Consider the following 14,476-nt stretch of genomic DNA (forward strand, 5'->3'; position numbering starts at 1 on the left):
TAAGGACTATCCACTTGTTAAGTGTTTCCTTTTCAGATTAAATATGTTTTTAACTCTTTTTCAAAGTGTTTTCTAACATGTTTTATTAACTATTTGCTCTTATTATAAGCTCTATCTCCTACTTGGTTTTATCGAGCTTTTATATCTGGTTGAGATTGCTTTATAAATATTAATTCTTTAATATTTATGATAGACTTTAGTTTTACCATCTTGGATCATGTTGGTAAATTTAATTGTATATATATACACTTGTGCCCGATATTATTCATACCCCTCGGATCTTTGAGATTTCTATAAGAATATTGTTCAAACCAGAAGGTAGACAATATTAAAGGGATTTCAAACAATAAATCAAGCATAAACATTTAATTTAAACTCAACAAATAAATAAATTATGCAAGTTTGAAACATTATACAAAGAAAAACAATAATGGCACTAGTTCAAAATTATTCATACCTCCCTTACTAATAGTCAATAGCATGCCCTTTATTCTTAATAACTGCCTGTAACCGTTTTGGATATTTATCAACAAGGTTTTTACAAGCATCAACACTGATTTTTGACCATTCTTCAATGCAGTAGTTCTCCAAATCCCTCAAATTTCTAGGTTTCCGCTTTTTAACCTCAGTTTTCAATATGTGCCAGAGGTTTTCGATAGGGTTCAGGTCGGGACTCTGGCTAGGCCATTCCAAAACATTAATTTGATTATCCTCAAACCATTTCTTGACTATTTTGGCAGTATGTTTTGGATCATTATCCTGTTGAAGGAGCCAGTTTGGTCCTAAATGGAGCTTCTCCGCATCCTGTCTAATGTTTTTCTGGAGTATCTCCAAATATTGCTCCTTCTTCATGGTTCCATCTATCTTGACCAAACTACCTGGACCACTAGCCGAAAAGGAGCCCCAAAACATTAGGCTACCACCACCATGTTTCACCGTGGGTATGGTGTTCTTTGGGTTGTAAGCTTCTCCTTTCTTCCTCCAAACGTAAGAAGCATCCATATGGCCAAACAATTCAATTTTTGTTTCGTCAGTCCACAAAATGCTTGAGAAAACGGACTCTGGAGAATTCACATGGGTCCTAGCAAACTTTAGACGTGCTGCAAGGTGTTTTCCGGTGTGCAATGGAGTCCTTCTTGGTCTTCTTCCTTTCAGACCATTTTCATGCAGAGTCCTTTGCAATGTTTGCCTTGATATTCTTTATGCCAGAAGACTCCAGATTTTCTAAAATGTCCTTAGTAGTGGTGGTTGGATTTGCATTAACACTTCTTACAATATTCCTGGTGGCTCTAGCAGACAGTTTCCTTTTCCTTCCTCTACCAATCAAGTTGTTTGTTGTGTGGTGGCTCTGGAATTTTTTGAGATGCTCTGTACTGTTGCTGTAGGGACCTCAAATTTCTTGGAAATTGACTTGTAACCTAAACCATCCTTATGTGAATTCACAATTTTGGTCCTAAGATCATTACTAAGCTCTTTTTTCTTCCCCATTCTAATAATTTTTATTCTTTTATTGGTTTTCAGTTGATATCATTTTAATTTCTGAAAAATGCAAAAAACGAAATGAAATTAATCAAAGGTTGTATAAAAGCATTCAAAATAAGAATCAAACAGGAAACAAACAGTCAGAAACTCGATTAATACTGAAAAAATAAGGGGGTATGATTATTTTTGAACATTGCAGATTTTATAAATAGCTGTATATTTCTTTTATTACAAGTATCCCGAGATTTTAAAATGACGAAAATGATCAGAAGAGGTTTATTAAGAATATGTATCAATATGGACGTAAACAATAAATTCTTACAAAGTTACACCTAATAAACTCAATTTTCAAGGGGGGGGGGTATGAATAATATCGGGCACAAGTGTATATATATATATACATATATATGCATATATATATATATATATATATATATATATATATATATATATATATATATATATATATATATATATATATAGTGAATCACAAAAATGAATACACCCTTCACATTTCTTCAAATATTTAAGTATATCTCTTCATGGGACAACACTAAAAAAATGATATTTTTGACACAATTAAAAGTAGTCTGCCTGCAGCATGTATACCAGAGTTAATTTATTTTCCCTTCAAAATAACTCAAAATATAGCCATTAAAAGCTAAATCCCTGGCAACAAAAGTGAGTGCACTCCTAAGAAAGTACACCCCTAAAAAGTGAGTACAATTCTAAAAAACTACACCCCTAAATGTCTAAATTGAGTACTGCTTTTTTCCCTCCAAAATGTCACGTGACTCATTAGTGTAACTATGCTATGTGTTCATAGGGAGCAGGTGTATTCAAATTTGTAGTGCAGCTCTTACACTCTCTCTTACCAGTCACTGAAAGTTCCAACATGGCACCGCATGGCAAAGAACTCTCTGACGATCTTAAAAAAACGTATTGTTGCGCTACATAAAGATGGCTAAGGCTACAAGAAGATTACTAACACCTTGAAACTAAGATCATCCAGCATTTTAAAAGAGCAGAGTCCACTCAGGCCTCGGATAGGTCGTCCAAAGAAGCTTAGCGCACGTGCTGAGCATCACATCCAAATGCTTTCTTTGAAAGATCGGCGTAGAAGTGCTGTTAGCATTGCTGCAGAGATTAAAGAGGTTGGAGCTCAGCCTGTTAGTGTTCAGATCATACGCCGCACACTACACCAAATTGGTGTTCATGGCTGTCACCACAGGAGGAAGCCTTTTCTGAAGGCAATACATAAGGAAGCCCGCAAACAGTTTGCTGAAGACATGTCAACAAAGCCCATAGATTACTGGAACTATGTCCTATGGTCAGATGAGACGAAATTTAATTTGTTTGGTTCTGATGTGTGGCGACGACCAGGCGAGGAGTACAAAGATAAGTGCGTCATGCATACAGCCAAGCATGGTGGTGGGAATGTCATAGTGTGGGGTTGCATGAGTGCTGCAGGCATTGGAGAGTTGCATTTCATTGAGGAAAACATGAACTCCAACGTGTACTGTCAAATATTGCAGCAAAGCATGATACCCTCCCTCCAGAAACTGTCGCAGAGCAGTGTTCCAGCATGACAATGACGCAAAACACACATCCAAGACAACCACTGCTTTACTGAAGAGGTTGAGGGTAAAGATGATGGATTGGCCAAGCACATCTCCAGACTTGAACCCAATAGAACATCTTTGGGGCATTCTCAAGCAAAGGTGGAGGTGCGCAAAGTCTCAAATATCCGCCAGCTCCGCGATGTCGTAATTGAAGAGTGGAAGAGCATTCCAGTGGCTATATGTGAAGCTCTGGTAAACTCCATGCCCAGGAGAGTAAAGGCAGTTTTGGATTATAATGATGGCCACACAAAATATTGAGAGTTGACATGATATATATTAATATTGACAACTTTCCGTAAGGGGGTGTACTCACTTTTGTTGCGGGGATTTAGCTTTTTATGGCTATATTTTGAGGCCAAAATAAATTGACTTTGTTATATACGCTGCAAACAGACTACTTTTCATTGTGTCAAAAATCATTTTTTCAGTGTTGTCCTATGAAGAGATATACTTAAATATTTGAAGAAATGTGAGTGATGTACTCACTTTTGTGATACACTGTATATCTATCTATCTATCTATCTATCTATCTATCTATCTATCTATCTATCTATCTCTCTCTCTCTCTCTCTCTCTCTCTCTCTCTCTCTATATATATATATATATATATATATATATATATATATATATAACGTATATTTCGGCGTATAAGATGACCCTTAAAGTTAAAAAAATTCATCTTTAAAAACCAATATTTTGTAAGATACCGGGTGTTACAATCTCCAGCCTATGCTAAACAAACATGGTTTCGTGATTTAGCAGTCGTCTTATACAACCGATATGTGATAAATTTATTCAAATTTGCTTCCATTTTGTACCTCATCTTATCTGACGGTCGCCTTATACGTCGAAATATACGATATGTGTGTGCGCGCGAGTGTGTGTATTGCTACACCGGTTTTAATATTCGGGGCCTAGATATCTTCTACTAGTACTTACCAGCGATTTTACTTCATGGTGCCAAGACCCAACCCCTGTCACATCGTTGTAGATTTGCATTACTATGTTTGTTTAATAAGTACTTCTACGAAATGCTAATCAATGAACATACTACACTCCTACTTTCTAAAAGAAAAATCCTCCCAACTAACCTAACTTGCTACTGTTAGATATACATGAGTTATTTCCCTTTAATAGTGATTACTCATACTATTCCTCATACCGCAACCTCCCACCACGTCAGAGACGATGGACGTCGGTTGATTACTATATTTCAGAGTTCAATAAATATTTCATAATGTTCACAAATGGACTGGTAGAAAGAAACATACACACAATAAAAAGGGTACTAAAAAGTCTTTCGAAAGCAACCAGAATCCATTTACAGCGATGTTAGCATTAAGAACCACTCCATTCAAAGATAAATCGCCGTCACTGGCCCAACAGTTAATGAAAAGAACTTTTAGGACAAATCTTGCTAACATCTTGTACAACAAAATAATGAAAACCGGTAAAACAGACAAACAATTTAACGTCCTACCAAGTCGAAACAAAAACGACACTGTTCGTATACGCTTCGATGCAAAATGGAACCAGAAAGGAAAAGTAGTCAAAAAATTGGAACAATCTCGTTCGAATTTAATAAGAACAGAACAAGGTAAGTCTTTCTCGCGTCATCACAACAACATAAGATGACTATGAAAATGTATTCAATGGAGAAAATAGTAATTGACAAAATGTTTCAGAAACGCACCCACAAAACAGAACAAGGGCTTGTATTACTGTACACATAGATTCGAAAAAGTTGTCAAAAAGCAAATATATAACAAATAAATGTTATCAAAGTCAAGACAAGTTACTTTTCTACCTAACTGGATATGTTTTTTAGTATCTTTATTTAATGTAACATGTTTATTCAGCTCGAAAAAGTACAGTGTTTACCGATGTATTTGAAAATGGCAAATGGCGGGGCACTCTCCGTAAGCTTGGGAAAATGAGTTAAAACTAAAAAACTAACAAAAATATTGTTAGAAACTCAATATATGTTACGGTGACATAGACCGACATATATTCGGTGGGTTTTTAACAGTATTCTGTGTATTTTTTTTAGTTTTAACCCGTTTTCCCAAACTTACCGTGTTTACCAGAGTGTCCCGCCATTTGCAATTTTCATATATATCGGTTAACATTGTATGTTCTTCGAGCTGATAAACATGTTACATTAAATAAAAACACTAAAAAATTATCCAGTTAGGTAGAAACGTAACTTATCTTGCCTTCCATAACATTTATTTGCTATATATTAGTTGTTTGACAACTTTTTCGGATCTATGTGTACAGTAATACAAACCCCAGAACAATAATTAATCGCACAAAGGGCGGAAGAACAATACAATTTCCAGCTAGATGTAGACAATGAGCAAATGCATTTAATAAATGAAAAACATTTTTTTTTAGTAAAACACCGGAGATGTTAGATAGGCGTCAGTCGTAGAAATGTTAATTTTTTCTTTTTCCATTTTCTTTATGATCGAAGAAGCAAAAGAACAAAAAATAACTCCAGTAATTGCGCTGGAATATAATTTACTTCTTACAGTAATTTACAAGTACATTTAGATAAACTGTTTCTCGATCCTCCAATCAACCTCCCTATGACCCTGATGCTTGGCACGTACTTCCTCTCATGACGCAACTTCTGATACACTTCAGTCTAATTTGATACCTTAATGAAAATCCCAGTTTCTTACTTAACTACGAAGTTGTCTGATCTAGCTGAAATTTGCAACGATTTATATCTCTATGGGTGATATGTCAAATTGTAGCTTTGAACTAATCGTGGTTTCTGATTTATAGGTGTTTGAACTGAGTCAGGTATGAAATATGTTGAGTGTCGCGTAGTGATCTGGTTTTTGTATTTGAAGGGACATACACCAAAAGAAACTTTTGATGAAATGAAAGAAACGTACGGTAATGACGCGTCATCATATGACCTTTTGAACTTTGACCTCTTGGCAGCCAAATTTTCGGCCAAAAACCGATTACAGAACTTGCCCTATGTCTGAATACACTTTATGTAAAATTATAGAGACTGCAGAGGTAAACTTCTTTTTAAGTTTGGCTTCAATGTTGACCCCTTAATATTCATAGTTTTGGCTCAAATCAAATTATAAAGTTTGATCCATGTCCAAGGAACCTACATCTAAAATTTCAAGTGTAAAAACCAAGATTGTCGGAGGAGTTTGGTAGAATTTTCAAAGGTCAAATCGTTGAACTTTGACCCCTTGACGATCAAATTTCTGCCCGAAAGCTGATAAAATTTTTTTCCCAAATCTCAATACCCGATATGTTGACAAAGTAGTTTGTTAGGGAAATGTACACATACAGAAACACAGACAGAAAATTTCACTTTTATAGATATATAGATTACTAGCAGTTCAGTCCGGCTTTGCTCGGACCTTATGTACTGTTCATAACTTTCCATACGTGTGAATACACTTTATGTAAGATTTCAAATGTTTAGATCAAAATTTGTCTGAGTAATTTCGTAGAGACCGCAAAGGTCATTTTTTAAAACTTTGACTCCAATTTTGACGCATTAACATTTATTATTTTGGTCTCAAATTAAACTACAAAGTTTTACTCATGTCCAAGTTACCTACATTTCAAATTTCAAATCTTTAGACCCAAAATTGGCGAAGGAATTTGGTAGAATCTGCAAAGGTCAACTCTTTCAACTTTGACCTTTCGGCAACCAAATTTACGCACAGAAACTGATTAAAATGCTTGTCGCATGTCTGTATACCCGTTACGTATAAATTTCAAATGTTTAGACACAAAATTGGCTGAGTAGTTTGCTAGACATCGCAAAGGTCAAATCTTTTGAACTTTGACCCCTTGGCAGCTCAAATTTTCGACTCAAATCGATTAAAAAGCTTGCCTTATCTTGGAATACCCTTTATGTAAAATTTCAACTCTTTACACAGAAATTGGCTGAATAATTTGGTAAAGACCGCAGAGGTCAATTTTTTTAAATGTTGATCCCCATTTGAACCTCTTAACATTTATTTTTTAGGATCAAATCAAATTATAAAGTTTGAACCATGTCCAAGTAACCTACATTTAAATTTTCAAGTGTTCAGACCCAAAATTGGCGGAGGTAAAGTTTTCAAAGGTTAAATCGTTGAACTTTGACCCCTTGATGGCAAAATTTCTAACCGAAAACCGATTAAAAAGATTTTCTCAAATCTCAATACCCCTTATATTAAATCTCGAGTCAGTTATTTGGTAGGGAAGTGCACACACACGCACACGTTTTCACTTTTATAGATATATAGATATTGGACATAATATATAGTAATCTATCTATCTATATCTATATATATACTCCTATAAATTCGTTTTTCTTTTGTGTGTATTGATATTCATATTAAAAACCCTCTTTTCTATGTATTTAAAAAGAAAATACAATTTTCTTATATATGGGTTGTGGAATTGCATTTACTAGCAAAAGATCTAGCTAATTTGCATATTCTTTTAAACATTCATTTTAATTAATTTCCTAATAATTATTAAATTAGTGTTTTCGGTTTTCTTATGGGATGATAATCTTTAGTTAACTATTACGTGTAATTATATTCATGCAGATATTCTACATGATTTATACTTGCATAATATTTTTGTAAAAAGTTTACAGTAAACACAGAATTGTTTCCATATATATTTATGTATACGTATATATTTTTGTTTAATCTATCTATTATATCTAGAAAAGTGAATGCGTCTCTGTGTGTGTGTGTGTGTGTGTGCGTACATTTCCCTAAGCAATAACTCTGTCAATTTTAAGTTTACAGTCTCGAAATTTGATATACAGGGTACTGAAATTTGGAAAAATCTTTGTGATCGTTTTTCGGCCAGATATTTGGCTGTTACGGGGTCAAAGTTCAACAATTTGACCTTTGAGAACTCTACCAAACTCCTCCAACAATTTTGGGTCTAAACACTTGAAATGTTAGATATAGGTTCCTTGGACATGGATCTAACTTAATAAATTGATTTGAGCCCAAATCAATAAATGTTAAGGGGTCATAATAGGGGTCAAAGTTAAAAACAAATTGACCTCTGCGGTCTCTACCAAATTACTCAGACAATTTCTGGTCTAAACATTTGAAATTTTACATAAAGGGTATTCAGAGATAGGGCAAGCTTTTTAATGGGTTTGGGTCGAAATTCTTTAGTTACCAATATATAAATATATGTATGTATGTATGTATGTATGTATGTATGTATGTTTGCATGTCTGCCTAAAACTTTCAACAGAGGCGACGGATTTTATCAAGATCAGTATCATTTTGAAGTTCGACCTTTCAGACGACAAATATCGAAAAATTGGCTAAAAACATAAATATCTTCACCTTCAACTAGGCACTTTTCTACAGTGGGGTCGCCTTTTTCGCCGATATTTTCGAAAGTCATCCTCTACTTTCGATTGTCTAGCCTTAATTTAAACATAAGTCACTTCCGGTTTGGCGGTGGTCGTAACAGCAAAGACGGCAGGTTTTTCCCCCGTTCTTTTCCTCCTTCGCGTTACGGGTTCGAGCCTGCCTTCCTACTATCACCTTTTTTTTTTTTTTTTTTGCTCAACATACACATCCAAACACCCGGGCAACACCGGGCTGAAATGCTACTGATTTAAAAAGTAAAAAAAATAAATGACTCTTGAGCCAGGACTGAGAATCGAAACCAAAAGTTTAGCTTATGACTTATTTTTTCCTTTTACGTGAATGCCCTAGCTATGGAGACATGTTTACTGCAAGGGTAAAAATTAAAATATGAACCAATACCTAGTACGTTACGCAAATTCCATTGTTTTAAATTTTCACACTTTTGCGCAAATTTCCCCGGATAAAACAAAATGTTAAAGTTTCGCATGGATTTATATACCCTATATATTAAGTTTCATGTCTGTAGATCCAAAACTGGCAGAGGAGTTTGGAAGGCAAATTTTAAAAATAATATATATACGCATACATAAATATATATAGAAAGAGCTTTGTGTTTAGCATAGCCTTTTTATGCAAATATTACGCAAGGAAAAATCCTGTAGAATATCTGCATGTACACATAATAGTTAACTAAAGATGATCATGCCATAAAAAATGAAAAAAAGACTAATAGGGAATTAATTAAAATGAATGTTTAAAAGAATATGCAAATTAACCAGATCTTTTGCGGATGAATGCAATTCCACGACCCATATATAACAAAGTTGTATTTTCTTTTTAAATAAATAGAAAAAAAGGGTTTTAATATGAATGTCAATACACACAAAACACACACACACACACACACACACATATATATATATATATATATGCTATGGATATACTCTGAAAGGATGTCAACACGACAAAGAGTATATAGTGAGATTATGTCTGCGTGGAAACTACCTGACCGCACCTTTTTGGCCTAAACCTGCTTAAAGCCAGTGGCATGAAGAAATCCCAGTCGAACGGATATTGCTTTGATCAATATAATGTCTTACGTGACTCACAATGAGACAAATAACGAGTGCGCATGTCTAAAGTACTTTTGTTGTTGTGGTTGGTGTCAGGAGTTGGTGGTGTCAGGAGTTGGTGTGGCGAGATAAGAAATGGCCATTTTCATTTGTTGGCGTATCGTTGCATATCGTTTACTTGAGCAATTAAATAAAGTCTGACAATTATGTAATGGAGAAAAACATTTATCGATTTACAGCGAGAATATTTTTGCGTTTCGTATTATTTAGAATCTTCGGACTACTATTCACATCTTGAGTGTCATTTTTACAACATTTCGGTCGTTGTAACCTCCAAATTTCTTCAGGTGTATCTTGTCAAACTCGGGAACGTTTCTGTCGAACTCGGGAAATTGAACCGAATTTCAAACGGAACCGTTTATTTACTTCACGGGGGTAGCACGCTCTATTTCCTTCAGCCATGACTGGATAGATGTCCTTCTGGAGTATATCTATTTTTACAATTGATTTTTTTCAAGTACTCTAACTGCTGCGCCACGGGTTCGCAGGGAAATGTGAAAATGACACTCAAAATGAGAACAGCAGTCCGAAAATTCCAAATAGTTCGAATAACCAATTCTCATCTGTATAATTCAGAAACGTATTTTTTGCCTTTATATACGACCTCATCAGTCTCTCTCTCTCTCTCTCTCTCTCTCTCTCTCTCTCTCTCTCTCTCTCTATATATATATATATATATATATATATATATATATATATATATATATATATATTTGTAGTCATCGACATACAGTCCTGTTTCGTTGTATCACAACTCATCAGTGTCGCTAGACTAGCATCTCTCCCAAGCCAAGGATTGAACCTAGAACCGTCGTGTTGACAGTTCTCCCACTCGACCATGGAATTGACGCCCGTAAATAACTCGTCGGAATGTCTATTTAAATAGACACCCGCCACCACTTTTATAGTGCTCAAATTGCCTGTTCGTAAACAAACAAACAACGAGCTTCGCATTTTCAGCCAATAAAGTATCGGGTGAGATTATTTACGACAGTGCTCTACCCAAAAAGGGGGCTTAAATATATATATGACAGAAAAAAGAATTCGCCATCGTCGTCAGGGGCAAGCGATGGCATTTTTGACCTTTTTTTAAAAAAGAAAATATGAGGAAGAAATTAAAATTAATGATGAAAACGAGAACGACTTATTTACAATTAATATAAAATATATGTACAGGGAAGAAGGAAGGGGAAAAGATAAAATGAAATGAATTTACGTATGTATATATATAATGAATATGATTCAAAGAAAAAAATATCACAAATGGGACATGATAATCCGCATATAAATATACGGGGGGCGGGGAGAGAAAGGGGGGGTGAGAAATCATATCTAAAGTATCTCTATGATTCGCCTAAAAAGGTCTAGGGTATTAACAAATCGCTTTTGCATGCAGAGAGAGGGTATGATGCGTGCAATGGAGACGGATTCGAGAGTTTTCAAATGACTACTCGATCGGACTCTAAATAAAATTGAAAAAAAGTCGTCCTTATATGTCTGCCCACATTCTGGATTATCCAATAAATGATTTCCAATTGCGAAATCTAAATTATTGTGTGTGGGGTTAAAGAGAATTTTTTATTTTTATTTTTACTACGACAACCTGAAGGAACATGTTGTCCAATTCTTGCTTCAAAATGAACGCTGGTTCGCCGATATAGACAGCATCACACTAACATTGGAATTTATATATACAGAGTGACCCCAAAAAACGGGCTCCAACTCTAATTAGGCCCCCGTTTCTAAGTGTTTTGTCCGAATGAAATGAAACTTTGGTCATAACTAGTTTATCATAATTCAAAACATCACATCAAAACACTAGGACCTTTGGCCTTTTTTTCTCCGTTCTACAGCATATGTTCTAGATGGCCTCCATTTAGCGTTTTTTTTTGGGGGGGGGGTCACCCTGTAATATTGCTAAGTTTAGTGCAAGGCAAACCGTCCTTTTTGAAAGAAGAAAATGCAGGTTTCGTATTGAAAATAACCCGAGGTAAAAAAGACGGAAAACAATTGTTGATAGTCTGTTTAAGTTGATTAATGAAAGGGACACTTTTTTCACTAACCCATCGCAACTTAAGTTATACAGGACACTTTGAAGGACCAAATGTTATATCTTTATTAAATTGGTAGATTTTGAATTTAATACATCAATTAAGAATTCTGGGTAGCCATTATCGATTAGAATTTCCTTAATTTTAGTAATTTCAGTATCTAATTGACAGGGGGGACAAATAACCAAGGCCCTATTTACCAACGTATAAATTAATGTCAACTTAGTGGTTTTAGGAGTAAAAGAACACCATTTAGTATATAGATCGCTAAAGGTAGGTTTTCTATACATAGAAGTAAGAAAACCCCTCTGGATCTTTCAATCAACACGTCGAGGAACGGAAGAGAGTTGTCCTTTTCTATCTCCATAGTAAAAGACAAAGCGTGATGTAAGGCATTAAGACGTTTGAAGAAATCTAAAGCCATGTCCTGAGAAGGAAAAGCCGTAATGTAGATGATAAGTTTGCAGCTTTTCCTTCTGAGAAATATTTTGAATCAAGTCTCCCCTTGTTGTTATTTCAGATCATGTAAAACCAAAGCAGAAAGTTTTAGTCTCCCATCCATTAAGGCCAGAGATTTGGGGAGTATCAGATTTTGTAATCCATATGCAAAACTATGATTAAAACATTTCATGGCTGTAAAAAAGATGATGATTAAAATATTGCAGCACTAAGAATTGATTCAATAATGTTATAAATTGAATTAAAATATCGTTATGCTGCAATATTTTAAATTATAAATTTATATTTTTTTTCTAGAAAGTGTCCCTTTCATATTTCTAGAATATCTTGTCCTTTTCTTTTCCAGTTTTAACAACTAGTTCTTTACTTTTCCATGTTTAAGCTTAACAATATTACTTTTCATGCCCGCATTTTTCTATTGTAATCCATGATTTGTCCAGACTTCCAGTAAATTCACTTGTTCTTTGTTTAATTTCAGTCTTATTTTTTTTTGTCCCCATAAAAATATAGCATACTCATATGCAATAACAATGTACGGCACTCGTCTGCTTTCAATAAAATTCTCCTAATTATCTCCCTTTCATTCTTTCATTCTCTCTGTTTCACTTGCTACTTCTCTTTTCGCGAGAGTGGTGAATTGGCAGCAACAGTAGTCGCTGTGGCGGCGTGGTTGCTATGGAAACCAGCCATTAAAAGCGTCGCTCACCTCCTTACATTTTTTTTTTTACGATTTTCAACACCAGTAAATTCATCATAACTTTTGTTTTACTGAACAAAATTGAATTTTTTTCACAATATAACTGAGAAGGTGATCTATAAACTGTAATAATTGTTTGAAATTTGATCAAAAAATGAGTGAGCGGTGAAGCTTTAAAGCAGTTCTAAATGATTAAAACTGCAACTTAACCATATATTTAAACACTACCGTGTTTGAATGATATATATACTGCTGATAAAAAATTTAAGACGACTTAAAAATCTTAAAAAACAAACAAACTTTTTTTTTAAGGATAGATTTTAAACTCTTCGGACTTAAGGTTACCAATACTACAATCTAAAAGGTTATGGAAACAAAAAGCTACATTCCAAAGATTTATTTTGAAAATTTAGATTTTTATTAAATTTGGCTTTTTACACATGATCAAAATTATAAGACCAGAGACAAAAATTCTATTAAATTATACAAAAAGTGTATGAAAATTGTATGAAAACATTCAACAATCAAAGTTAATAATGAGTTCTCCCTCCACTGCTTTTGATGACTTCAAAAATTCTTTGGGGCATGCAAGAAATAAGGGTTTCCATTAAGGTGCGGGGCATCCTGCTCCAGTCTCTGAAAATAGCTTCACGAAGTTCATTTTTTGTTGAATATTGGTTGCCATTTCGATAAACCTCTCTTGTCATCCATCTCCAAATATTTTCAATTGAGTTCAAGTCCGGTGAGCATGCAGGATGTCCCAAGAGATGGACTCCATTTTCTTGTAGAAAGCTCAAGATCCGTCTTGCAGTGTGGATTGCAGCATTATCGTGTTGGAATAATCATCCATCCCCACACAAACGATGACCTTTCATCATCAAAGTATGTAGCATGCTAACATAACCAGCTGCTGTCTGACGACCCTGCACCACCTGGAGCTCCATCGTCCCTCTGTAAGAAAAGGCACCCCATACTATTACGGACTCTCCACCACTATGGCGTGGGAAAAAATTTCAAGGGGCATGTTTTTGTCATGCCAATATCGCTGGAAGCCATTAGGACTATCTAAATTGAATTTTTTCTCATCAGAAAACAGGACTTTCTTCCACTTCTCAACGCCCCAGGTTTGGTATTCACGACCAAATATTAAGCGGCCCACTTTGTGACGTAGAATCAATCGAGGGATTTGTTTACGCTTTTTATTTACTATGGGTTTTTGTTGTAAGTGTCGTGTGATGATTATTGGGCTGCAATCAGCATCTGTAACCGCCTTAATTTGACTAGAAGAAAGTCCTCTGTCATTCATAACAACCCGTCTGATTCTCCTATCCAATGAAGGAGAAATTGGGGGGGGGGGTTACCAAAGGATTTTGCTTTTCCATAATTCTCAGTGTTCTTTAGAAAGTTGCAAATAACAGTTTTACTGCGATTAAACTTAGCTGCTATCGCTCGCTGTGACTTTGCTTATGGAATCCTAGAATTCGAGAGCGCTCAACTTCGGTTAGTTTTCTTGCTTTAGGCATGGTAACACCTTTACACAGTGATTGCTAATCTCTAACTGAAATAAAAACATTACAATTACCATAAATTTAACAATTTATACCCTTGGTCTTATAATTTTGATCACGTGTAAAAAGCCTAATTTAATGAA

General features: G+C 34.9%; 2 protein-coding genes across 2 annotated transcripts in view; one reads left to right on the forward strand and one right to left on the reverse strand.

Annotated features, from left to right (window-relative positions):
* The window catches only part of LOC145248099 (uncharacterized), a 94,531-nt gene that overhangs the window by 37,410 nt on the left and 42,645 nt on the right, over positions 1-14,476 (reverse strand). The window lies entirely within an intron of this gene.
* LOC145248102 (uncharacterized) overlaps positions 4,093-14,476 on the forward strand; it is a 45,432-nt gene continuing 35,048 nt past the window's right edge. Inside the window, exon 1 of the mRNA XM_080109892.1 lies at positions 4,093-4,701. Coding sequence (XP_079966018.1) covers positions 4,434-4,701 — 268 coding nt within the window. The 5' untranslated portion in view covers positions 4,093-4,433. The remainder of the gene's footprint in view (positions 4,702-14,476) is intronic.

The sequence above is a fragment of the Euprymna scolopes genome, chromosome 26, assembly GCF_053919585.1.
Source record: "Euprymna scolopes isolate OS-2025 chromosome 26, ASM5391958v1, whole genome shotgun sequence".
Classification (NCBI taxonomy): Eukaryota; Metazoa; Mollusca; class Cephalopoda; order Sepiida; family Sepiolidae; genus Euprymna; species Euprymna scolopes.